Raw genomic sequence first — 24,641 nt, forward strand, 5'->3', positions numbered from 1 at the left:
CCCCCCCCCCCCCCCCCCCCCGGAAGTGTTCTTATGTTTGTTTGGGTTGATTGATTGCTGACGAGAAATCCCATGTGGGACGATGCAGTCACGTTGTCTACGGGCAGAAGCCGCTTGAGAAGTGATTGGAGCTTTGACAGTTCCCACTTCTGGTAGCGTGAGAGGGCGTTATTGCTAGGTAGACAGGCACGGCACATGATGATAATAGAAGTCATGCATCAGGCAGTGAAAGTCTTTGCGGGTCTGGTCTTCGAATCATTTGTCCGTTTTGCGTGCCCTTTTCGTGCCCTTTTCCCAGCTATTTGCCTTGTGAATAATGTAGTCTGCATGCAATCTTAGTGACACTGTTCTGATCACACTCTTGTTGCCGATGCACGGGAGAAATTGCCGGTATTTTGCCCGCCCGTAGTCCTCACTTCAAGCGATGCGATGGCACTATTTTCGAGACAGCCAGCTTCGTCACCAACAAGCTTTAGAGTACTTGTGATGGGCAGAGCAGGGAGTAGTGCATGTGACACAAGAGGACTGAAGAACGAAGAAACAAAGAGCCAGATGTGGCCCGGAGACTGCGGAGATTTGTTGGCTGCTTTAAAAATGGCTCTCGAGGTTGTGAGCATCTGCGGTGGCAAGGCTCCCTGGATCTAGCCAACATCTTCAGCCAGCTCTGGTCCTCCGCTGGTCGCGAGTTGAATGATCCCGTCACCAAGTCATCAGGAAATAGTTCCCGAATTATCCGCGCAGTTGAATACCTTCGTAATGAGGCCGGATCGGAACGCATCGCGAATCGAGACCGCTACGCCGTATCTAGCACCGAAGTTAGCCACAAGTATCCGAACGCGTTCATCGTCTGCACTTACGTTCCGGCAACAACCATAAATAGACCTAGCACCACGATGAGCACATGGGCCCAGAACATCGCCTTTTGCTTGCCAGATCCTTGTCTGAACGCCCTGAAGTCGTACATCCACAGCACGGCCGGGAAGACGAGGCTGAAGGGCGCGAAGCATAGTGAGCCGGCCAGTCCTAATAGGTAATTGAGGATGGGCACGGCTTCAGCTATAATGAAGCCCAATGCGCCAAGGACCAGGTTGGAGCCCAGCCAGGTGGTCCAATGCACGACGGTGTTCTCCTGCAGGTGACGCGTATCGCGTAGGACACGGACGAAGAGGTACTTGGCGGCGACATGCTGGTAGATACCTACACCAATGACCAAGCCCGGGAGGGCGACACCGTAGCAGATCTTCTTGAAGAGAACGCCAGCGCTACCGAAGGCGGGTGTAGCGATCCAGATACCGCACCAGTGAAAGATGACGAGAGAAAAAGTGAGATACATGGCACCGTTCATGACACCGGTAATGATGGCAGCTTTACGGTAGTCACTGGGCTTGCGCATCTCGGAGACCACAGGCAGGTACATGGATGAGCCACTTCCGCAGAGGAAGATGTTGGCGCTGGCTGTCATGCCGACAACGAATGTGGGGTACGCAATGGCAGTCCATCCGAGATCGAAGTCGCCAGTGGGTGGCGCAGCAGCAGGACGGTCTTGCTGCGTGACGGCCACAACAAATATAAAGACGGCGATGAAGAAGGTGACGAAGCCAAACCAGGTGAGCCAGCCTAGACGAGAGAAGGTGCGTACGGATGAGAAACCGGTAATGAGACATGCGGAAACGAAGCTGAAGACGACTGTGCAAGCTCCATGTTCGGATAGAGCATTGAAGGCGGTGGAGCAGGAGACAATGCCCGCGGCTGTAATGAGCACTTGAGCGACGAGGATCTGAACACCGACCAGCTCTCTCCCTATACGGCCCCATGGAAGGCCACACATATCGGCCAAGGTATGGCACTCGGGGTGACGGTTGCGGAAGTCACCGAGGATGACAGAAGTGTAGGTGTTGAGAGCCTGCCAACCGACGATGGAGAGTGCACCTCCCACGGCACCGAGAGTGGCGAGGGCACCGGGAACACTGAGAATGCTCATGGCAAACTGGATCTTGAGGAAGATGATGGTGGCACGCTGCCAGCTGACGGTACGAAACTCGACTCCATCGACGCCCTTTTGAAAGATCTCACGTTGTTCAAGGATGTCCGTTTTGTCCAGCCCTGGATCACTGTCCATTCGAGTGGGCTCGATGGCATCGCTAGCTAGGGCTGCGCCAGTCTTCTCTGCGTCCTGGTGGAACTGAGTCATCTTGCCGTTCCGAGAGCGTATGCTGGAGGACACGAAACGATCTTTTCAGAGATCGCATAGGAGCTCCATAGATATAGCAGACAGGTACGATAGCCGTTATCTGTAGCTATCGAGGTCTAGGCCGGTCTCGGAGATGTGCTCTTGCATAATTAGCGATACCCGAGGCGTTGCTTGAATGATTTATCGTCTATGCTTGAACTTGGGAAACGGCTGTGGGATAAGTACCGGCCCGCGTCCGTGGCTTACCGACTCCTCCTCGAACGCCTCCTGGGTTGGGTTTGTGCAGGGGGTGGTGCGGGGAATCGGGGATTATTTGCCTTATTGAGCACAGCCTTGGTGTTGGTCAAGAGGAACAAAGTCCCTGATATTTGATTCCGCACGGGGGGCATTTTAGCCTCGCTTATGGGCTAGGTGCGACCCGGAGAAAGTGGAGTTTAGGCAAGCACCGCCTGGAACTTTACGCGCTTGTTTTAATGACCCAAATACACTCATTGGCGCAGTAGGACTTTGGCCTTGCATCCTCCACCTCTTTGCTCACAATGACTGACCGCCTCTTTGGTGAGGTGTCTTCCCGGTTGACAATTTCCAGAGGATGGCCAAACGATGGCGCCTGTTGTAATCAGGCCATTCACGAAACGCACGATTTGCCAAACTTGAATGGCGCTGGAGGCCTGTTTCTTGCAGTGACAACATCATGTTGAGCCTCACATCTGACCGTATCCTCAATCTCTTGTGTTACAATTATACTGGTTACCACGGCTACAATGCCGCTCAGGGAGCAACCGGCCGCCGTCGATCAGCTTTGTGCTGCATGCTCGAATATCATAGAGTCGCTGCCTGAAATCGCCGGAGACAAGATCGAACGAGGCATTCATGCAGGTGAGCGTGGTAGAATACACCATGACGACTTCAGCCACGTCCTCTCTGCGGCTAGACATGGTTGCTATCTCTGCCTTTCACTTATCCTGGAGTCGGAAACCTACGATGGCGAAAGCGCTGAATTGTTCGGAGTGTATACCATTGCTGTGGCGTATCAAGAGCTGGGTATTTTCGGACCGCGAGCTTCGTTCAACCTGTTTTTATGCATCCCCAAACGCGGTTCTGGCATCGACAACCATTTGGAGGTGAAGTTTGCCGTTTCTGCTACCGAATCAGGTATGGTTACGCTCCCAAACCCATGTACCTGGGGCCACATATTAGACTGATTGCTTGTCGCTAATGTCGGAAGAAGACCCATCCCGGGCGAGAGCTGTCGTTATTGCTGCAGCGGGATCAACGAATGACGACAGCAACATATCCTTCGCCGGGTCATGGCTCAGCAAATGTCTAACCACACACCCAGCATGCAACGCCATCTCCACCCACAACCACTGGTATCCATCTCGGCTCCTCCGGCTGGACCGCGCTCGAATGGGAATAAGTATTCGGTTACAAGACTGCAAAGTTGAGGTGCCGACGGGTCCTTACATCTCCCTGAGCCACCGATGGGGTCAAGCCAACTTTATGACTCTCAATGTGAAGAATATCGACACTTTGAAAATCAACATAGCGTTATGTGATCTGTCAAAGACTTTCCAGGATGCAGTCCACGCCACCCTGAGCCTTGGATACAACTACCTTTGGGTCGACTCACTGTGTATCATCCAGGACTCGGAAGATGATTGGTTGAACGAGGCATCAACCATGGACAAGGTCTATCAGAATGCCCTCTTTACCATCTCAGCAACCAACGCAAGGTCTCTGACCGATGGACTCGGATCTATGCGTTATACCGATCATGTCAGCTGTTTGTATCGAGACGTTCGCTTTGACTCTGGGTCGCAAGCGACAAAGCGAGCACAGATCCTCCATACAGGTCTCTGGGAGGGTCTTGTTTTACACACACCCCTGAATTATAGGGCATGGATCCTTCAAGAACGACTGCTATCCCCACGTATCCTTCACTTCGGATTATTTCAGCTTGCATGGGAGTGTAGCGAATTAGAAGCCTGCCAAACATATCCAGATGGGATCCTGCCTGAAATGAGAGATTCATGGACGTTGGGTGGTGCTTCAAGGCTGGCGTTGCTGCCCCGTCGGCTATCTGACCATCCTCCCGCGAAGGATGAAATCACATATGACTGGCATCACGCATGGCACTCGATCGTGGAACGGTATACACAATGTCGCCTGATAAAGCCCAGTGATATGTTTATCGCACTCTCAGGTATTGCAAGTAATATTCGAGTACAGATCCAAGACACATACCTAGCTGGCTTATGGAAGAGCAGCTTCGTGGAAGATCTTGGTTGGCAGTCTACCATACCCGCAGGAGGCCACCGGCCGGAGGCTTACTACGCCCCGTCGTGGTCGTGGGCAGCGATTGACCGCCCTGTGAGTTACCGAAGTCGTCAGGAAGGTATCAGACATGCCGCCGAACTGATCGATTATAACATAACTCTGCTCGACGAGAACAACCCTACTGGCCCTGTACGGGGTGCCAGTGCCACCCTCAAAGGAAAGTTAATAGAATTCCAATGGGACCCACGTGACCGGGAGGCAGATGGCGCCTCTACACATCCCTGGAAGGGGCCCATGAGACTGGCGGTGTCCGCCGAAGGCTTGATTGGGGACGAAACAATGTACTTTGGCGCTAATGAGATCCAGGAGGATTGTACTGCCGATATTTTGCAGAAGGCTCACGGTCTCGTGCTCCGCCAGGAAGGTCAAGAGTTCACCGGTGCGAGACTGGACGGTATATTACTCGATCAGGTGAGCGAGGCTCTCCGACCCACCTCAACTCGCAGGATCTCTCGCAGGATCGGCCATTTCAGTGTCAGTGGGGAGAGATGTGGCACAATAATGGAGTGGAGTCGAGATGCCACTGTCACGCTGATCTAGCAGCACTCGGCCCGCAGGTTGGCCAGATCTTGGAGAAGAAGCGAATCTCACCCGGCACTCTTTCCAAAAAGAACTTGAATGCCCCCAAAGTTACTATCTTATGTTTGCAAAAGGGTGACGCTGAGCGCCGACGCATTGGGGTGATGTGGTTCTCCCGGCTATCAATCGTCTGTCCAGTCATTTGAATGTATTCCGTTTGCAAAGTCACCAGCAGGCTCTATGTTCGTTAGCACATGGCCAGTCTGTAGGGGCTCTCAGCTCAGAAGTACAATTCCGGCTATGCAGCCTGTACAATCAATGAGTTCCTCCAGCGTGTCACAGAGGATTACCATGATCGATATTCGACAGGGCCGCGGTTGCTCAGCCACATGATCGACAACTGCCTTGACGTATGCTTGGCGCGTGGACGAACCTTGTGACCAGCGGTGACGTATGATGCTGCCAAATTATCAACCTGTTTTCCTTCATGAAAGCTCATTCTGTGATCAATGCTAGAGCTATAGCACTTGTTCAATGCTGAGGAGAAGAGGTGGACCTATTGACTAGCTCTAGTATTCGAGATGCCGCCTAAAAAGATTGCGCCGAAGACGTCACAGGCGACGCAGAAGCCACAGCCGGCGCCACAACAGACGCAGCCGACGCCACAACAAACACGGCAGAAGCCACAGTCGGCGCCACAGAAGCATCAGCAGAAGCCTCAGCAAACGCAGAAGCCCGCACCGATCCAGAAGACACAGCAGCAGAGTGCTCCGAAACAGCAAAGTCAAGCTGCCTCCAAACCCAAACCTAAGAGCAACAATGCAGCTGATACCGCTAGCAGCCAGCCAGCAATTCCAGAGCATGAAGTTAAGCAAAGCTCGTCGATGAGTGCCCAGTTGGCGCTCGAAGCAGCAAAGAAAGCTTATGACCTTCGTCAAGCAGCATACGGCGCTGGCGATCCAAATGCCCGCGAAGAAATACTGGCCAAAGCTGTCAATAAAGAGATCGAAGCCGAATCCTTTGGCAAGGCCGCCAAGTACACCCGCTCCGGGGCATTCCAGGGACTAGCGGCCGGTGCCGGTGTGGGGGTTCAACCAGGCGCGACCATTGGTAAGTTGACTGGGGCCTTAGTTGGTGGGGTTGTGTCTACCTTGGGTGGCGTATTAGGCGGCGGCATTGGATCTGCGTATGGCGCGATGAGTGGCCCGTTCTGGGATCTGGGCCAAATGGCAAGTCAGGGCGTGAGGAGTATCACTGGCGATTGGCCGAATTGGGAAGCTACGTCAAGTCAGAAAAAGTCGCTAGAAAAGATGGTCATCGGGGCCCAACAGACCAAGCCACCCACTGAACAAGAGTTGCAACAGATGAAGGACGACAACGGAGGTGGCACTTCGCAGGACCAACAGCAGTTCTACCAGGACCTGACGAGCTATATCCCGAACATGCCCTCGATGCCGTCGATGCCGAGTATGCCCAGCATGCCCAATATGTCCAGCATGCCTTCGATGCCTTCGATACCAGGCTTCGGAGGAGGTTCGAAAAGGGCCAATCAAGCGCCTGGTCCAGCTTCAAATCAGAGTCAGCAACCACAACCAAAGCCCCAACCGTCTACTCAAGCACCGAACCAAGTCCAGCAACAACAGGCACCACCGAAGCCTCCAGCTACTGCTCCAGCGCCTCCCAAGCCGCAAACTAGATCTGCTGTGCCTCAAAAGCCCCAGGCTACTCCTCCGGCTTCGTCGAAGCCACAAGCTGCCCATCCACAGGCTGCTGCCAGTCCTACAAAGCAGCAACCCCCTGAAAAGCCGGCTGAGGGCGCGGCGAAAAGGAAGCCGAAAAAGCTGGAATCTAGGTCAACCAGCAGTACACCTTCCCAGTCCAATCCTCCCGCCGCACGAAAGGCACCACCAAAACTGGGCAAACGTGGCCCTCAGACTGCGGCAGCCAGCGCGTAATCGACAGAACAACCCCGAAGTGAAAGCACCAAGTGTGCGACGATGCTATATGACACGATCCTGAATTTGTCCTCACTCTAGCGCGTTTGGCGTGTCAATCTATCTAGCTACGTTGAGCATTAAAATACCCTGCGGGAAGGTGCTGACGAACTCTCGTGCCTAGAGGGTCAGCACCTAAGGGACCTTCTCCGCTCTAACGTCGCAGAACTGTTCTGGCGGCCCCCAGCGCCTTCGTAACTTTCAATTACGGGGGGATACCCCCCGTGCCCCCAAGGCTAGGGGGCACGCCCCCTAGAACCCCCTTGGGTCACGTGACGAGTGTTTTTTCAGCGAATCAGAAGACCTACACGTGACGACTTTTGACCAATCAGAAGCCAGAGATCTGCCCCAGTCAGCGTGCAGGATTCAAGTCCTTGGCGCAGAAAACCCAATATATCCCTGCTCCGCTATCGCTTCGCAGGAATATTCATGTACTGTTTGAGTCTTAACTTGCCCCATAACAAAGCGCGTATCTTTCATCAGGCGTGGTCTCAAGCCTTCAAGGCCAACCTGTCTCGTGCAAAGGATAGCATTCTCGCCCAAGGTGTGCCCCTGTTGCACAGAGCCTCACAATGAGCCCAATCCGAAGAAGTATCGCCCAAAGCGGCTAGCGCGCAATAGCACCACGAGCAAGTCGACGGGACAATTTCATCAACTTTCCTCTGTTTACCTTCCTCCGTTCCCAGGCCTATCAATGCGTATGGACCTTGATGCCTCTTACCATACCAATTCCGCAAGTGCTTTTCGCCGCAACAATGCTGATGTCCACCGTCGGGACCTACGTGGCTCTCTCACCTCCAAATACTAGTGGCCCTAGCTCCAAGCCACCTTCTTCAGACAACGACGACCTCATCCGCCGACTGAACCTCACCAACAAGCACAGCACCAAGATTGCTCTGGCTCCGTTGGGTCTCGTGGCGCTGCACACCTCAGGCCTGGCGCTCCTGCACCCACACCCACCACCTTTCCTCCTGCGCCACGGCATCGACAACAGTCTCAGTCCAGACCTCATCGCCTGGTCGACCGCCACGGCCGTCCCACTGTCACTGATTCTCTGCGTCGGCATACCCCTGCGCTTGATCCCATACGCCGCGCTGGCCAAGGACTTTACCTTCGCTCTCACAAAGCCCACGCGCCTGAATACGAGCGGCATCTACTCCTTCGTGCAGCACCCCAGCTACGTGGGTATTCTGGTGTTGGTGGCGAGCAACGTGGCGCTGTTCGGCCGCCCAGATGGCGTGTTTGCCTGCTGGATTCCTCCGTCATGGTACCCCGTAGCACGACAGTCAATCTGGCTGTTGGAGGTTGCGAGCTTGGCACTGATGCTGCTGGTGATTCGGACACGAGTCCAGCAGGAGGAGAGGATGTTGAAGAAGGAGTTTGGCGAGAAATGGGAGAGGTGGCATGCCAGAACGGCGAGGTTCATTCCTTGGGTCTTCTGAAGCCGTTGGGTGCGGTACGTGGCTATCGACTTGTGGCAGCCGGGGTCCCAGCTCCGCCAGCTTTTCCCGCTCCATTGCGATAATATCCGCCAACACGATGGGCCCTGTGACTGAGTCTAATTGTTTGCTCAGCCACCGAATCCGCTCCAGAGAAAGGAGATAACCGCCAGCTTCTACTCCATGAAGCCTGCTAGCCTATATTTCGACTGCCTGTGGGGTGGCCCCTGCTCCTCACGCTTTCTGAAATGGTCTTATCCAGCTGGCGTCTCCGGTACATCCTGATCAAGGGTGAGACTTTCCCACATGCTACGGAACGCTTGGCGTGGCCGCTGCCGTTTTCATGCGCAACTCCCCCACTGTCGCCACGAAAAGATCCCTCCTGTTCGCCCACTCTTTGTTTCGTACATTCTCGACCTGCCTGATGCAGCCACGAAGCCGAAAGAGAGCTCCAACTGTGTACTTGTGGGCCTCAAAACCCTCCACACTTCCGGGCGCCTCGAAGCTGGGCAGCTCCGTTCTTGGCAGTGATCCGAAGCAATCAGGGACCGCCGTGAGGCTGAAAGACTTGTGATGCTACTGCCAATCACCAAATGCCAATATCGCTTACGGCGATCATCACGAAGAAACCACGGGAAGCTTTCCATATGCATGAGAAGCTCCACTTCATTTTCCCACGGTTCTAAACATACAATACCAAGCCCTGCCTTGACGAATCTCACGTCTTTGCATAAGCTACATCGACCTCGCCTGCCAATTCAGGATGCAAGCAGTCCTGGGCATCAACAGCATGCATGCGGACAGTGTGAGTCCTGAAGGTGGTGTGATTGTGGTACGTGGATTGGGAGCAGCTACATTACGTCCTGCAGAGGACTCTCATCCCCTCTCCATCATCATCACCTCACTACCAGAACTATGCGCTGTATTTTGGTAACTGCAGTGATAGCGGTGGTGGCACGGGCTGCATGCCCTTACATGGGTGTCGGGTCTGCTGCATTCTCGAGCCCGTCCATCTCCCACGAGAAACGTCAAGAATCGCAGACTGCACCTGAATCGACGGAGGAATTCCTGACGCAATTCATCAATGACGACAATGACACATTTATGACGAGCGATACTGGCACGCCGATAGAAGACCAGGGCACTCTCAGGGCTGGTGAACGAGGTCCGAGCTTGTTGGAGGATTTCATCTTCCGACAGAAGATCATGCGCTTCGATCATGAGAGGGTACTGGCCCCACCCAAGCTTCTGCACCGTACTGACGAAGTCTAGGTTGCTGAACGTGCAGTTCATGCACGAGGTGCCGCCGCTCATGGCTACTTTGAGAGTTATGGCGATTGGTCGAATCTGACAGCTGCTTCCTTCCTCGCAGATGCGGGCAAGAGAACGCCTGTCTTCCTGAGATTCTCGACTGTGGCTGGAAGTAGAGGAAGCGCGGACACTGTGCGAGACGTCCATGGGTATGCAGCGAGGTTCTACACTGACGAGGGAAACTTCGGTGAGCTTCAACTCAAGGTGATTTTATTTTGGCTGACTGATTTCGAGACATCGTTGGAAACAACATCCCGGTCTTCTTCATTCAAGATGCTATACGCTTTCCCGACCTCATCCATGCCGTGAAGCCCGAACCAGATAGGGAAATCCCACAAGCGGCGACCGGTCACGATACAGCTTGGGACTTCTTCAGCCAGCAGCCAAGCACTCTGCATACACTCTTCTGGGCCATGTCCGGCTGGGGGATACCCAGATCATACCGACATACCGACGGTTTTGGCGTCCACTCCTTCCGTATGGTAACTGACGAAGGAGAAAGCAAGCTGGTCAAGTTTCACTTTAAGTCCTTGCAAGGTCGGGCCAGCTTGGTTTGGGAAGAGGCGCAGATACTGTCGGCAATCAACCCAGACTACCACCGGCAAGATCTCTGGACTTCGATTGAGAATGGTCACTTTCCAGAGTGGGAATTCGGTGTACAGGTTGTTGATGAGAGCGATGCCCTGGCTTATGGTTTCGACATGTTGGATCCAACAAAGATCCTCCCAGAAGACCTAGTGCCCGTCCAGCCTTTGGGGAGACTAGTTCTAAACCGAAACCCAACCAACTACTTTGCAGAGACCGAGCAAGTCATGGTAAGATTTCCATTCTGTCTCATCTACAGCACTGAACGTGGACAGTACCAAGTTGGCCACCTCGTCCGCGGCATCGACTTCTCCGAAGATCCCCTTCTCCAAGGCCGACCCTTCTCCTATCTCGACACCCAGCTCAGCCGGCATAACGGCCCTAACTTCGAGCAACTCCCCATCAACCGTCCTCACAGCCCCGTCAGCAACAACCACCGCGATGGCCCAGCCCAGATGGAGATCCACACCAACAAGCACGCCTACACGCCCAGCTCTCTTAACGCCAGCCCGAGACAAGCAACCCGCAACCAAGGCCGCGGCTTCTTCTCCTCACCCGCACGCACACTCTCCGACCAACTAACGCGCAATCTCTCCACTACCTTTGAGGACGTTTGGTCCCAGCCCCGCCTCTTCTACAACTCCCTCGCCCCCGCCGAGCGCCAAATGGTCATCAACGCAATCCGCTTCGAGACCTCCCAGCTCAGCGCACCCATCCAAGCCAACGTTCTCGTGCAGCTCAACCGCATCAGCCACGACATCGTCACCCTCGTCGCGCAAGCCCTGGACGTCGAGGCACCGCCGCCCGACGATACCTTCTACCACACCAACACAACCATCAACGTCCGCACCTTCGACACCGCCACGCCACTGTGGCGCCTCGACTCCCTCACCGTCGCCATCCTCGCCTCCGCGACCGACGAAGCCGGCCTCGCCGCCGCCAGGAATCTAGCCGAGCAACTCGCCGCGCAGCTCAACGTGACCGTTGACATCGTTGCGGAGCGCCTCCTCGAAGGCGTCGACGGCACATACGCTTCCGCCAACGCCGCAGCGTATGACGCCGTCGTGCTCTCGGCGGGCGCGGCTCGCGCGCTCGTCATGAAGGGCGGCAATGGGACGGCGGCGTCAAGTCTCTTCCCCGCGCACCGCCCGCGGCGTATCGTCGCGGATGCGTATCGGTATGGCAAGCCGGTGGCTATCTTTGGCGATTTCCAAGGCGGAGAAGAAGAAGTTGGTGCTGTGTGGGACGCAGTCGATGTGCAGGCTGGACCGGGCGTTCTGGTCGCTGGAAGCAGTGAGGTGGGGGAGTTGGTGGGGGAGCTGGAGGGGGCGTTGCGGACGTGGAGGTTCGTGGGGAGGTTTGCCGTTGATGACGGCGTTGGTGATGCGTGAGGGAAGGTGGGGGAGTGAGAGGAGAGGAAATTTCAATGTTGATTGCGATGCGGCTTGAGTATTTTCTATAGTATCCCCATATCAATCACCATAATGAAGACCTAGGTATGATGCAGCACGCGGCACTCAGCACTCAGTCACTGCGTACGTAGACCGGCGCAGTGATCGCCACGGCCATCCTCGATAGCTGGGCTTGCTACTGGCTTGGTGCCGACTCTCCCTTCGCAAAACCTCTAGTCCGTCATGTTGGATGTCAACCCCCAGCCTCCTTCTTCGCCTCTCTAGGTATATAGCTCGGGGCTTGCCCCTAACGCTGTCAAGCTCTTCACGGGCTTTCCGTCACCTTCACGACACATCGCGCCCGCTCGTCCAGCTATGTCCGACAGGCCCATGCGCCTGTCGAGCCCTTCCTCGGGGTATTGTAAAACCGCGTTCTCGCCGTTTCCTGACACCTATAAATTCCTTTGCATCCTGCCCCGTCTCATTTTATGTTGCAAATTGTCCAATGCTCGTTCTGTTTCAGGGCCGTTTCCAGTATCAGACGCCCGGTTCTCGCTCGCAAGAGGCAGAAGGGCGCGTATTGGGCCTCTCGACTGCTGCGGACCTCTTGAGTGCGCGCTTCCATTCTTCGCACCGGCGCCAGATCGCAACAGCGCCTAGCCAGCTCGCTCTCACGTGAGGGTAGAGACGCAATTGTTCAACAACCTGGCTAGCATATGGTGAGACATATCGCTGTCCACATACTCACACCACGGACCATCCAACAGGGCAAGGGCCATGACTCCTCAGAGTAGTGGACTGGGAGTAGGACCGGTGGGCTTTGCCCAACGGCGGTGTGTTTGCTTGTGCAAAACGGGTTTCTCACTGAAATGTAATCGCAAGCCGTTGGGGGCTCCCTTGTGTAGGATAGTAAGGTCGATGCACCGGAGACTTCCCTGTACTGTCTGGACGAGGTTTGAGGCGGGGTGGGCCGAGGGGACGCTCGTTGACGAATGGACCGTTGCCTGAGGACGGTGAGGGACTGGAGAGGAGAAAATAGGGGCTGTGTATCGTTTATTGTGGGGATGCTCGTTGACAACAAGCACTCGTACCCGTCGTCTGGCTGACGAAGGAGGCAGTGGCTTGCGAGTTTCGTGGCAGAAATCCATCGGAGGATTGATGTGATTGTAAGGCCGGTTGGTGCCACTTGAGGACGACGCGCCACACCTGATCCAAAGTAGTGCGCAGACTCAGACCATGGAGTGGAGGTCCCCGACTTCTTGCTTGCCAGGTGTCCAGCAGAGTGAAGCAGCCACATCACGCCCTCGTCGCAACCACAAACAGCCTCGGATACCTCAAAATCACCCTTCCATCCACACTTCTCGGATACAGCTGCCGCAGCTTCCCCAAATACACCTCCAAGAACTCTCGCCTCTGCCCCTCCGACAACGGATCGATGAACGGCCGCAACCCCGTGCCCTTCACCCACTCCACCACCGCTCCATGATCCTGCAGGACGTGGTAGTAGTGCGAATGCCACAGATCGACGTGCGCGCACAGGGGTTTCAGCGCGTCGTACAACACCTGCGGCGACGGCATGAGGCCGCGCGCGGGCTGCAGCGGACGCAGAGTCGCGGCCCAGGGTCCCGTTTCCGCGGTCTCGCGCATGGCGGCATGGGAAGGCTCGTGGAAGTTGTCGGGGACTTGGAGGGCGAAGACGGCGCCGGGCGCTTGGGATTGGAGCAGGCGTTTGATGGTTGGGATGCGGTCTGATTCGGGGAGCCATTGGAAGACAGCGTTGGAGAAGAAGAGGTCGACGGCGTCGGTGGGGTGGTAGGTTGTGAGGTCGGCTTGATGGAAGGGGATGCTCGGGAGGGTGGCGCGCGCTTTGTTTAGCATGTCGGGGGAGGAATCGATGCCGGACAGGGTGGCGGCGGGATAGCGGTCGCGGAGGATGGCGGTTGAGTTGCCGGGTCCGCAACCGAGGTCGACTACGCGATGAGGGTTGTCCAGGGGGACTTGGGCGAGGAGATCGCGAGACGGGCGGGAGCGCTCTTTCTCGAATTTGAGGTATAGGGATGCGGACCAGTCTTTGGCGCTGGTGGAGTGGTTCATAGTCACATTTGCTGTCCGACAATGACGTGCGTAGCGCCTGACCGATCTGGAGGCTTGCATTTTCGTAGTACACCGTAGAAAGCGAAGCAAGCTGTGAGGTCGATGAAGCACCTTTGACGCCCTGGAGGCACCGGGGATATGCCGCGGCGGAGCGGCGACGGAGCTACCTTTGCCCGCGCCAAGAAATTCACTGCCTGACGACTGCATTCTAGCAGGACATCGAGCCAAATGCCCTGGACAACGCGAAAAGCTGAAGATTTTGGAGTTGCAAAGAAGATTTGAGCCCCTATGAGAATGTTAAATAGTTGTGTCTCAAGTTGTAGACACCCTCCACCGCAGGACATGCCTGGCCGCCGTCGGGTAGCAGCATGTAGATCAGCAACTAGGATATCATTGCAATGCCATTGCTTGACGCTGGCCCGAATAGCAAGTGTGACTTGTATCATTCAAAACACGTTAACATGACAGGGGTATCTATATGGTATACATCACATTTTGCGGTACGCTCGAGCCATCGTCGCCAAAAGTCCCCCGCCACCGTTACCGCTATTATTGCTGCTACTCGTGTTTCTACGCTCGGCAGGCCTCTCAAACTGTATATCCGACTCTGCAATGCGATGTGCTGTTGCTGACGTTGTGGCTGAAGTTACACTTGTGCTGGTCGGACGGCGCTGGTTAGAGGCGGGGTATTGTAGTGGCCTGGCGTTGACCGCTTGCCTATTGGACGGACTCGAAGTCGCTGAAGTTGGAGATGGTACACCCCTGCTGGAAGGGAAGCTGTCGCGAATCGGTATCGCACGCGGTTGAAGCGTTGGACTCGTGGTCGAGGAGAGCGTTGTCTGTGTTGGGGTCCGTTCGGATCGTGGACTAAACGCGGATGACATGAAGGACGACCGACTTCTTGGCGAGATGGTGGTATTCGAGTTCACTTCATGATCAGCACTGCTGTTCGATGAGGCCGATCGTCCGCCACTGACATTTGTTCCATAGCTCCCAGACATCGAGGTCGAACCACTGACGTTGTGACTGCCACGTATCGGACGGGAGTCCGTGGCATGCGCAACGTCGTCCGAGAAGCTGGACCATTCGGGCACCTCGAGGTGAGGTGGCAGAGTCTGAACGCTGTTCATAGCTGGGAGCGAGCCTGCTATCGAATTCCTTCGCGAAACGTTCTGTAAGAGATACTGATCTCTTCGCAAAGGCTTGTTGGAGTTGTAAATCAGGATATCCGTAATCGTGTCTGCGTTCTCCCTTTGCTTCTCTCGTACTGCGAAACGATACTTCAGGCCACGATCGAACCTTTGCTTGGCTTCTAGGTTCGAGAACTTCAACACAACATGTTCTGTGTGCCTCAACTTTATGTCCTTGTAGTCGGGTCGTCGTGGTAGTCGGAACGGGAGCACATCGAAAGTATTGGGATTGGGCTTGCCTGAATCGTCCAGTTCAGAGACAGCAATCCGCACAGGCAGTCGGCCCTTCTTTCCACCAGAGATGACAAGCTTGGAGCAGGAATAGTAGTCGTCTTTGCAAGAACACGCGTTACGATCGATCTCGATACCTTCCACAAGTTCAATATATACGACGGCGAAGCGGTTGATGTTCTTGCCGTGTTCTAGTTGTGTGAACAAGACAAGAGCAGGAAGCTTGATATTCTCGGCGATCCATCCATCGGCTGTGTATGTGAATGTATTGGTGTGAGCCACGGACGGGGCGAAACTGGGCTGTCGAGAGCGTGAGATGGACGCGCCTTTGTCGCTATTGCTTCTTGCAGATGGTATGCCAGGTGCAATGGCACCTGGCTGCGAGCTGAACACAATTGGATCTTGCCAAAGCTGAGCTCTGCCGTTACACACAAATGAGTCCAGACTTCGACCGAATTGACAAAGGACGTCAGGTTGATCGTGGGACACATCATAGCCGGTGAGCGCAGCCTGGAATCTCCATAGGTCCTCCTCACTCTTGAAATGGTAGAAGGTAAGCTCGTTCCGTGAAAAAATCGCAACTTCTGGACTGGAAGAGGGAAGCGTGGGTAAAGTATAACGAGGTATGAGCGTATCCTCTCTGGTATATACTTGCTGTGTGGTGATGACCCGCTGCCCTGTAGCAGTCGATGTTTCTTTTGTGATCCGGAAGTTGTCATCGCTGTGTTTGAACACGGTCACAAAGTGCGTGGCTTGACCCTCGTCCGCGGCCAGTTCTATCCGGGCAACTTCCTGCTCATTGGCGCGGACAGACAAAGGATGTGGTTCAGGGAGGATGGTAGATGCTCTCGGGGTTGGTGGAGGCCATATTTCGAACCATTTCTCAGGCAAAGAGAGTAGTACCCTTTCATCAAACGCCTTCACATGCCCTGAGCGGATTCTCAGTCTGATGCCTTGATCGACTTGATTGATAGCACGCCTGTAATAGAAGCCTGGCCGAGCCCTCAGGTATTCTTCGCTCTGTTTGATGCGAGAGATCAACCACCGGCTTTTGAGCAGAAGAAGGTATTTGTGTGGGGTCTGGGTCAGACTTTCAACGCTGTCTTCGAAACAAGAGTACAACGCATCGAAAGCTTCGATAAGTGGAAGGCCGGATGAGAGGTTAGTCGGTGTGTTGATGAATAGAGCTGCTTCAAAACGGCGCTCAACGTCGGGAGTTGCGTGGTGCACATCTTCCGTAGGTTGGTCACCGGTAGCACTACCCCGCCCGATAAGCACCTGTCGAAGACGTCGGAGTTCATCGTAAATGTCTTGAGAGACGGCCAGATTCTCCTCTGTGATCCCAAGAAGATCATCCAGTTTTGAATCCATGCTAGTCAGCAGATTCAGAGACAATCGATCGATAACAAGTCGAATCTTGTCACAATGGAATCTGAGCCGACGGCGCAAGTTGTCTATTCGCGTTTCTTGTTGCTTGAGGTGCCTAGATGTCTGATCTTAGCACTGGACGCACCGTAACACTGGAAGTCATTGCTTACCACATAAGGCTCTCGAGGACCGTAGCATAGCGCTCTCTATACTTCCTGTTCTCACCCAGTAGTGCTTCGCACGCGCGCAAGGTGTCTTGAAAGTTTCCGATCAAAGCAATGCGTTCGGCGTCAAAGTCGGGAGCCATGGGGTCGTAGGCCCCTTGTGCTCGTGCGAACATGCCGCCATCGATGAAGCGGCGTTGAGCATCTCGAAGCGAACGATCGAGTCTTTCGAGAAGAAGACTGAAGTTGAGGATGTCGTTTTGGAATTCTTGATATCGTACATCTGGAGGAGGGTGGTCAGCAGGTGAGGTCGACTCTGGCTTCGCCGAGGGTAAGGTATATCACCAGTCTCATCAATCGTGACTTACCAGCAGCATTTTCTTCAGTGAATCCATACTCGTAGATTGTAAGTGCTATGCGAATGCCAGCTATTATGTCTCCAGCTCCGCAATCAAAGGCCATCACCACGATGCTATCGCTCGGAGGTGGTTGACGAGGGGCGTGCCAAGGCCGGGAAGAAGCGGGGTGGAAAACGCGCTCGGAGCCTCAAGCTCCAAGGGGCGCCAGAGCCAGGTCAGAACACTCTACCACCTCAGCCGCAACCGGAGCTTGTATCTTGCTTTCTGAGTCAGCCCGATCAGAGGGGCGGAAAACACGTACAGATGCAATGATGGAAGAACGATGCAACGTGGGCTCCATCCATCTACAAATGTTGAGCGGTAGCCCAGCCAGCGGGCGTACTTCTTGAGGCTGTGTGAGTGCTCGGGCACTGTCAAGAACGCCAGTGTCGCTTATCGCGGAACGCTACTGGTACTTCACCTTTGTGGCTGTCTTTTTCGCGTCCGTTTCGCTTGGGCAATGCCCCAAATTTAATTGCGAACCACTAACAGCACACTCCGAGCCAATCACCTCAAGCACGGAATTGGGCAAGTCTTGTCCTCCTTGCGTCGGGCTAGTCGCCTTCTGCTTAAATGTCCTTCTAGGCTCGGTAGTCGCGTGGCAAGGCGGTTTCGAGACAGACTAGCACCTATTGAAAGCATGCTTGTACACTCACGCCGCGCCGGGGACACGAGGCGCACCAGGTGACCTGTTGGTCTGGCATTTATTTCCCTCGCCGCCATGCGTCAACGAGCCAGCCTACCTCATTGCCTACAATGGCACTCAATGCGAATGAGATAGCACTCTTGGGCCAGCCTGCCATCGATGCCATTGAATATGGCCATCAACGTGTGGATTATGCCCCCTCGGAAGCCAGGAAGATCGGAAAGTACACCATTGTCGCCCTCATTCTCAATCGAATCATCGGCTCCGGCATCTTTTTGACCCCCCACAGAGTCCTCGCTGGAACTGGCTGTGTCGGAGGTGCTCTCTTTCTGTGGGTTGTCGGAGCCCTTCTGTCGCTATGTGGCCTCTACGTCTGGCTCGAGTGTGGCCTCTCCATGCCACAGCGGAAGATCAGCGGCGAGACCGAACCTCGAGGAGTTCCCAGGTCTGGCGGAGAAAAGAACTTCCTCGAATTCATGTTCCCCAACACTAATCTCCGCCTGCCTCACATCAGAACGACGTGTTCGTTCTCCATCATGTTCATTCTCTTGTACAACCTGTCCGGGAACGCCATCTCATTCGGCCTACAGGTGATGACGGCTAGTGGCATTTACGACCCTGCGAGTGGCGAGACGCCCGATCGAGCCACAGCGGTGGGTATCGCGATCGGCGCCTTGACCTTCGTTGTGCTTCTGCACATGTTCTCCAGACGCGGTGGCATTTTGGTCAACAACGCTTTCGCCATAATCAAAGTCTCGCTTCTCTTGGCCATAATCTGCCTCGGCATAGCAAAGGCAGCAGGCCGATTTCCTAACAGCCCCGGCGATGACTCCAATGCCGAGGTGATCAGAAAAAATTTCCGTGAGGGTGTCTGGTCCACTCAACGCTCCGATGCGTCCTCCTGGTCCAACTCACTCATGCTGTGCATGTACAGCTTCAGCGGGTTCGAACAGCCCTTCTACATTCTTGCTGAGACCAAAAGTCCAAGACGCCATTTCCCAAAGTACACCGTGATAGCCATGATGATAGCGATTGTCCTCTTTGTTGCCGTCAACATCAGCTATCTCCTCGTTGTCGACAAGGACCTCATCTTGGACGACGAGACATACAAAAATGATCTCGCCTCCCTTTTCTTCACACACCTCTTCCAAGGAGACAACCAGCAAGCCACCCAGGCAATGGCGGCTCTTATTGCCTTGTCGATCTTTGGGAACCTGGTCGTCATGACCTTCACCGCGGCGCGCGTCAAGCAGGAGATCGCCAAAGAGGGCATCCTGCCATGGTCCCTCTTCTTCGCCACCTCATACACCACACCCTACGGCCTCTTGAAGAAGTGGATGTCCCACCGTCAGCTGGCCGATCACGAAGTTGAAGAAGCGCCGACCGCTGCCTTCATCATGCACTGGTGTACATCAGTCCTCCTCATCCTGGTGACAATCCCCGTGACCGACCCTCGCTACGCCTACTCAGCCCTGGTGTCCCTGTACTCGTACACCATCGTCGGGCTCCTCGGCTTCTGGGTCTCGGGCGGCCTACTCCTCATCAAACTCCAACGCTCCAAATTCCACTGGCAAGACCGCCGGCGCTACCGACCCTGGCTCTCCCCCGCCCACCCCATCCTCTACTTCCTCGCCTCGGCATTCATGCTCATCGCCGCCTTCATCCCGCCCACCACCGGCTCACCCTTCCACCATACCATCACCGGGTTCCAATGGTACATTATCCCCGCTATTGGCATCTCCGCCCCGCTCTGGGGCGTCGTCTACTACTGGGGCTTGCTGATCTACGAGTGGAAGATCGGCAAGCAGCTGGACGTCACGCGCCAGGCGTACTGGGCACAGGACCCGGACTGCCCAGGCGAGTACGTGCAGCGCGCCGAGATCATCGACCACACCTGGCTCATCACGGCGCGCGGCGACAACATGTCTGACGGATTCGCAGAGCCAACAGCGGCCTTGGACGAGGAGCTTGCGAGGAGGGGGGGAGACAATTTCGGGATGCGGGAGCGGCGTGAGCCTGCTGCTGGTAAATATGATAACGACGACGATAGCATCTTCGGCGGGGCCACGGGAGGGCGGAATCCGCAGGTGCGGCGCTTGTCGGATGGGTTCTAGGCCTGTGCATGTATTTCCTATATTGAATCGGCGCTTGCCTTGAGTCATGAATCCAAATAAGCCATGAGGCATCATCACACGACAGCCTGCTCCTGCTCCTGAACTTGCACCAACACGAATCAAGTTACAATACCCACTGGCTCCTCCTGTCCACCGTCGATCCGAGTAAAAGCCCGTGGGCAACAAGTCGACCACTCAGGTAGTATGCATGTAACGCGTACTTTCCCTGACGATGTGCAGGCCACTGCCACTGAAACAAAAAGCCCCAAACCATTAGAGATGGTACGCCGGCTCTCCCGGCCCCTCCACAGTCTTGTACACCGCGCCAATCAACTCAGCCAAGTCCTCCGGCAGCGGTCCGGCACCCAGAGCGTCCAGTGTTTTGTGGAGCTGCTCCATTTTTGACACCCCGAATATCACTCCATCGCCATATTTGGAGTCCAAGGCGCTATGGAATCGCGTCCAGCGCAGTGCGGCGGCGTGGCCATCGATGCCGTGCTTCTGGACAGCTTCCTGGACGGCGGCCACGGCGCTCTGGAGCGCCGGGTGGCTGTAGATGTCGTTGTAGCGCTGGCCGATCGGACTCTAGGCAGTTCAGGTCAGCATACGGTGGTGGTGGTGGCAGTCAAGGAGATGAAAGGAAGGTCAGTAACGTACGTCTTTGCTCCATCTTGAGGTGCTGGTGGTGGTTGCGGAGAAGAGGCCTCCGGCGGCGGGACTGGCCATGTAGTGAGTATATGAACGGAAACCCAACAAAAACCCTCTCACCTGTAGGCAAAGAATGACATGTTGTTCTTCCGGAGGACGGGAAACAGATCTTTCTCACCGCCCCTCACAAGTGCATTGTAGTGGCCCTGATACACGCTGGGTCTGGTGTACCCTTTCCGCTCACAGATGTCGATGTACTCCTGCACTTCCGCGGCGGTGAAGTTCGAGAGCCCGAACCTGGTGAACTTGCCCTGTTTCTGGGCTGCGTCCATGGCCTTGGCAGTCTCTTCGAATGGTGTTTGGCGATCGGGTACGTGCAGGAACATGGTTTCGACGTGGTTGGTCTGGAGATCCTTCAACGATGCCTCAATGCTAGCATGCACCTGGGCCGCTTCGAGGGTCCCATCTCCCAGACCAAGGATCTTGGTGTGGATGGTAAAGCGGGAGGCGGCATCGGCTTGGCCTAGGCGATCCTCTGCGCCGGGATAGTTGCGGCCTGTGTCGATTTGTCTGTAGCCGTGGGAGTGGAAGGCGTCTAGAAGGCTAGCCACGTCTTCCTTTTTGTCGAAGTGGATGACTCCGGGCATCAAGGTGGCGTCTCCGATCTGTGATAGTCAGATGATCGAGCAAGGCCGGCAGTGGCAGGAGAACGTACTGTGTGGGTGCCGAGGAGAACATCCACTGGCTTTGAGGCAGACATCTTGGTGGTATGGTGTGAGTCTGAGCCTTTATGGGTTTCGAGACAGTGAGACAGGTCCATGGTCAAGACGACGTTTAGTCTCTTATTTATGCTCAGGGCACAGGCGGTGTCTGCCTCCGCCGGTGTGCTCGCAGTGCTACAGGTATCTGCTACTGCTCCCTCCATTCATTACCAGAAAAGGAACAGGCGACCACCGCCATGAAACTTTCCGCAACTTTCCCGCAAGTCTTCCGCTAGTTCCCCGCGAACCTCCACGGTCCAAGCACGCACCGATATACCTAGATGCAAGTCTGTTCTCGAGCTTAGCTAATCTCTCAGGGGATCTCAGCCGTTTATCATGCATAGCATGTTCATTTGTCGGTGTTCGGCCTTCTTTCTTACCTTTCAGCCGTTGGTGCCATCCTGACTGACCATGGCGATCATGAAGCGTCGGAGCTCGGGTAATCAATTCATAGATTCTATACTGCTGAACGATGCGGTTTGATGGGATTGACATACTTTCCAATATGAAGCCTCCCAGGATAAGATTTTGCGCATCATTACTCTCGAAATCCGAGATCGTGCCACGAAAGAGGATTTCAATTCTACTACCACTGACATACAGCTAGTGCAGCATATGTCACCCAGCAATTTTCTTCCTACTACTATTGTCAACCCAGCTTTTCATCTTGTCTGTACCAACGATAAACGTCCAGAACATCTTCACGAAATCATCAATCTCGTCAGCTGCGTGCTGTGAGATGCAGTTGCCAGGCTGCATGGATGGCACCAAAAGTGGAGAGTCTCTGTCGCAGCGTTCCGACCAAATAGCCGCCGATTCTGCGTCCCATAAACCACACCGCGCGGTGATCATAACGCCTCCGGTGCATTCACTCTGCCCTTGAGTCATGGTCTGGTATGTGTTGAGCACTGTGTCGATGATGATATGTGTGCGCCGGACACTTTCAGACAGAACCCAGAGATCCCATGACGCCATCGAGATATCATACTCGCGATCGAAGTCGCTTGCAGCCAAGGGGGGTCGTAACATCTTCAGGGTAAGATCGGCCCCCTGATATTGTCTTGCAACGTCTAACATTTCGGTCACCCATAGCCGAAGTATGGGAATTTGTCGCTCGGCAGAAGCACGTGACGGCACAGAGCCATCAAACAACTGTATGAATACATAGACAAAAAGAGCTTGGACGCGCGCCAGATGAGCCCGTAGCCCTTTCGTGCCACTGGTAACAGGTGCTAGCTGGCAGGTCAAGGCCATGGCGCGGTCTTCCGCAATTTGCAAGATTGCGTTCTTGATCGCCGATGTTCGATTAACATATGCCGCCAGGGTCGTAAAAGCGTCTTGTATACATGAAGGCATCCCGTTCCTGTACAGACGCCGGTGAATAAAGCTGTTGTGGCCGTTCTGCACCCAGGAATGAACCATTTCCTTAACCGCCTCAACATAAGGTTCGTACTCGATGTCGGCGGAGCATCCTGGACCTGGACTGCTGTGCTGCATAGTCCATGACTCTTCTCGAAGAAACCATGGCCTTGATATGCTGGAGGGCCGAGGTTCCCATGCATCGGCCTGAGGGAGAGGGTTTGATATTGGCACTGGAAGGGCTTGCGGGAACAGATACGTTTCATCGAACAACGGAAAATCAATGCTGCCCGTCCCCATCCCTTCCAAACGGCCTGCATCAATACTCACAACGTCCGCGGCGCTGGCATTGGGATATGACGAAAGAGGCAGCCGGTTTTCGAGCTGTGTATTGGTCAATGGCGCATCTCTCCGCCGTCTCTTGTGCTGCGGGTAGACACAATCCACGTCTCTGTCTACGCATCGTTGGCATTCAGGGAGGCCCTTGTCACATCTGCGCTTGGAACTCGCGCAGCCGAGGCAGGCCTTCTGACGGGCTGTCGCTGGCATCTTGCACCATATCTTCACCCGGCCTTTCACAGAGGGGGGTTCTTCAACCGCCTCGTTGTACCTGCGGTGGTGAAGTTGACCCTGGTATGCGGGAGTCAAAAGGTCAAGGAGTCCATAGAGATGAAGTCATGTCTATGGTGTAGGAATGGAACATTATTTGCCACTCCGAGTCGCTGACAAACCCCGGGCGCCCATTGAAGGTAGCCACGGGGCCGGGGGCGGGGAGCAGCTAGGTAAGCTCGGCGCCTCGGGCAACACCGAACCCCGAGGCTTGGCATACCGCCTAAACCAACAGCAAGCTATAACCGCGACTTATCTCATCCCTCTGCAGATCCTCAACAGAATGGCACTGTACGCCATCATCGCCGGAGTCGGTCCTGGCACTGGGGCGACGATCGCACGAAAGTTCGCAAAGGCATACCCTGTCGTCCTCCTCGCGCGCAACGAGGACAGCTTCAAGCCCATCGTCGCCGAGATCGAGCGCGACGGCGGGCGGGCGTTTGGCGTGGCTGCCGATGTCTCGTCTCGCGAGAGCCTGAATGCCGCGCTGTCGACTGCGGAGAAGAGCCTGGGGAGCTTGGATCGCTGTGCTGTAAGTCTGACTTGCCCACGACTCGGGCCCAGGGGTTGAAGCTCATGTTTGATCCAAGGCGGCCATATTCAACGCCAGCGCGAGGCCTTCACCCAAGTCGTTCTTGGAATTGTCGGAGCAGGAGTTCTTGAGTCCGTTCACGGTCAGCGCGTGAGTCTACAGAGCCCTTATCCTTCGTCGCCGCTTAGATCGCGTAGTCAAGGAGGCTTCCACTTCACGCAAGCAGTCCTCCCAAAGTTGCTCAATTCGGTCGGCACCGATGTCAAGTACCCTCCAACGCTGCTCTTCACAGGCGCCACCGCGTCCATCAAGGGTTCTGCAAGGTTCGCCCCTTTTGCGGTCGCGAAATCGGCCGGACGCATCATGGCACAGTCACTGGCACGGGAGTACGGTCCGCAAGGCGTGCACGTGGCTCACATGGTGATTGACGGCATTATCGACCTTCCGCTGACCCGGGAGTACATGCCTGACGCGAAACCTGATGCATTGATCTCTCCAAATACGGTAGGCATTCAGTGCTCGGTGTTAGATGAAAGGCTGATGAGTTTTAAGATTGCCGACACGTACTGGTATGTTCACACGCAGCCAGCGAGTGGTTTCACGCACGAGCTGGAGATAAGGCCCAGCGCGGAGAAGTGGTAGGCTTTGCCACGACACCAGTCCCCAGACGAACTATGCTTTAGGTAACTAGGGTTCATTGAGTTCGTACAACCACTGGGTGTTATTATACTGTATGTTCCCCTGCGGTTCGAGCAAT

The 24,641-nt window shown here is 55.1% G+C and overlaps 11 protein-coding genes across 11 annotated transcripts; 6 read left to right on the top strand and 5 right to left on the bottom strand.

Annotated features, from left to right (window-relative positions):
- Positions 1-710: 710 nt before the first annotated feature.
- On the bottom strand, positions 711-2,119 carry HMPREF1541_04305 (uncharacterized protein; the record flags this gene model as incomplete). Its single annotated transcript, XM_008718651.1, has 2 exons — positions 711-804; positions 858-2,119. The coding sequence occupies 2 exons, from the start codon at positions 2,117-2,119 to the stop codon at positions 711-713; spliced, it is 1,356 nt and encodes a 451-aa protein (XP_008716873.1).
- Positions 2,120-3,409: 1,290 nt separating this feature from the next.
- On the top strand, positions 3,410-5,071 carry HMPREF1541_04306 (uncharacterized protein; the record flags this gene model as incomplete). The annotated part of the gene is made up of 1 exon (XM_008718652.1): positions 3,410-5,071. The coding sequence occupies one exon, from the start codon at positions 3,410-3,412 to the stop codon at positions 5,069-5,071; it is 1,662 nt and encodes a 553-aa protein (XP_008716874.1).
- Positions 5,072-5,631: 560 nt separating this feature from the next.
- Positions 5,632-7,005, top strand: HMPREF1541_04307 (uncharacterized protein; the record flags this gene model as incomplete). The annotated part of the gene is made up of 1 exon (XM_008718653.1): positions 5,632-7,005. The coding sequence occupies one exon, from the start codon at positions 5,632-5,634 to the stop codon at positions 7,003-7,005; it is 1,374 nt and encodes a 457-aa protein (XP_008716875.1).
- Positions 7,006-7,799: 794 nt separating this feature from the next.
- HMPREF1541_04308 (uncharacterized protein) lies at positions 7,800-8,486 on the top strand (the record flags this gene model as incomplete). Its single annotated transcript, XM_008718654.1, has 1 exon — positions 7,800-8,486. The coding sequence occupies one exon, from the start codon at positions 7,800-7,802 to the stop codon at positions 8,484-8,486; it is 687 nt and encodes a 228-aa protein (XP_008716876.1).
- Positions 8,487-9,458: 972 nt separating this feature from the next.
- On the top strand, positions 9,459-11,770 carry HMPREF1541_04309 (uncharacterized protein; the record flags this gene model as incomplete). Its single annotated transcript, XM_008718655.1, has 4 exons — positions 9,459-9,710; positions 9,756-9,981; positions 10,029-10,609; positions 10,655-11,770. The coding sequence occupies 4 exons, from the start codon at positions 9,459-9,461 to the stop codon at positions 11,768-11,770; spliced, it is 2,175 nt and encodes a 724-aa protein (XP_008716877.1).
- A 1,296-nt stretch (positions 11,771-13,066) lies between these two features.
- On the bottom strand, positions 13,067-13,864 carry HMPREF1541_04310 (uncharacterized protein; the record flags this gene model as incomplete). The annotated part of the gene is made up of 1 exon (XM_008718656.1): positions 13,067-13,864. One exon carries the CDS (start codon positions 13,862-13,864, stop codon positions 13,067-13,069), a length of 798 nt encoding a protein of 265 aa, XP_008716878.1.
- A 717-nt stretch (positions 13,865-14,581) lies between these two features.
- HMPREF1541_04311 (uncharacterized protein) lies at positions 14,582-17,279 on the bottom strand (the record flags this gene model as incomplete). The annotated part of the gene is made up of 4 exons (XM_008718657.1): positions 14,582-14,703; positions 14,763-16,768; positions 16,824-17,100; positions 17,186-17,279. 4 exons carry the CDS (start codon positions 17,277-17,279, stop codon positions 14,582-14,584), a joined length of 2,499 nt encoding a protein of 832 aa, XP_008716879.1.
- A 692-nt stretch (positions 17,280-17,971) lies between these two features.
- HMPREF1541_04312 (uncharacterized protein) lies at positions 17,972-19,975 on the top strand (the record flags this gene model as incomplete). Its single annotated transcript, XM_008718658.1, has 1 exon — positions 17,972-19,975. The coding sequence occupies one exon, from the start codon at positions 17,972-17,974 to the stop codon at positions 19,973-19,975; it is 2,004 nt and encodes a 667-aa protein (XP_008716880.1).
- A 273-nt stretch (positions 19,976-20,248) lies between these two features.
- On the bottom strand, positions 20,249-21,383 carry HMPREF1541_04313 (uncharacterized protein; the record flags this gene model as incomplete). Its single annotated transcript, XM_008718659.1, has 4 exons — positions 20,249-20,560; positions 20,633-20,693; positions 20,744-21,288; positions 21,339-21,383. 4 exons carry the CDS (start codon positions 21,381-21,383, stop codon positions 20,249-20,251), a joined length of 963 nt encoding a protein of 320 aa, XP_008716881.1.
- A 619-nt stretch (positions 21,384-22,002) lies between these two features.
- On the bottom strand, positions 22,003-23,292 carry HMPREF1541_04314 (uncharacterized protein; the record flags this gene model as incomplete). Its single annotated transcript, XM_008718660.1, has 1 exon — positions 22,003-23,292. The coding sequence occupies one exon, from the start codon at positions 23,290-23,292 to the stop codon at positions 22,003-22,005; it is 1,290 nt and encodes a 429-aa protein (XP_008716882.1).
- Positions 23,293-23,635: 343 nt separating this feature from the next.
- On the top strand, positions 23,636-24,526 carry HMPREF1541_04315 (uncharacterized protein; the record flags this gene model as incomplete). Its single annotated transcript, XM_008718661.1, has 4 exons — positions 23,636-23,884; positions 23,943-24,034; positions 24,082-24,388; positions 24,437-24,526. 4 exons carry the CDS (start codon positions 23,636-23,638, stop codon positions 24,524-24,526), a joined length of 738 nt encoding a protein of 245 aa, XP_008716883.1.
- Positions 24,527-24,641: the final 115 nt, after the last annotated feature.

The sequence above is a fragment of the Cyphellophora europaea genome (genome assembly GCF_000365145.1).
Source record: "Cyphellophora europaea CBS 101466 unplaced genomic scaffold supercont1.4, whole genome shotgun sequence".
In the NCBI taxonomy this organism is placed as follows: domain Eukaryota; kingdom Fungi; phylum Ascomycota; class Eurotiomycetes; order Chaetothyriales; family Cyphellophoraceae; genus Cyphellophora; species Cyphellophora europaea.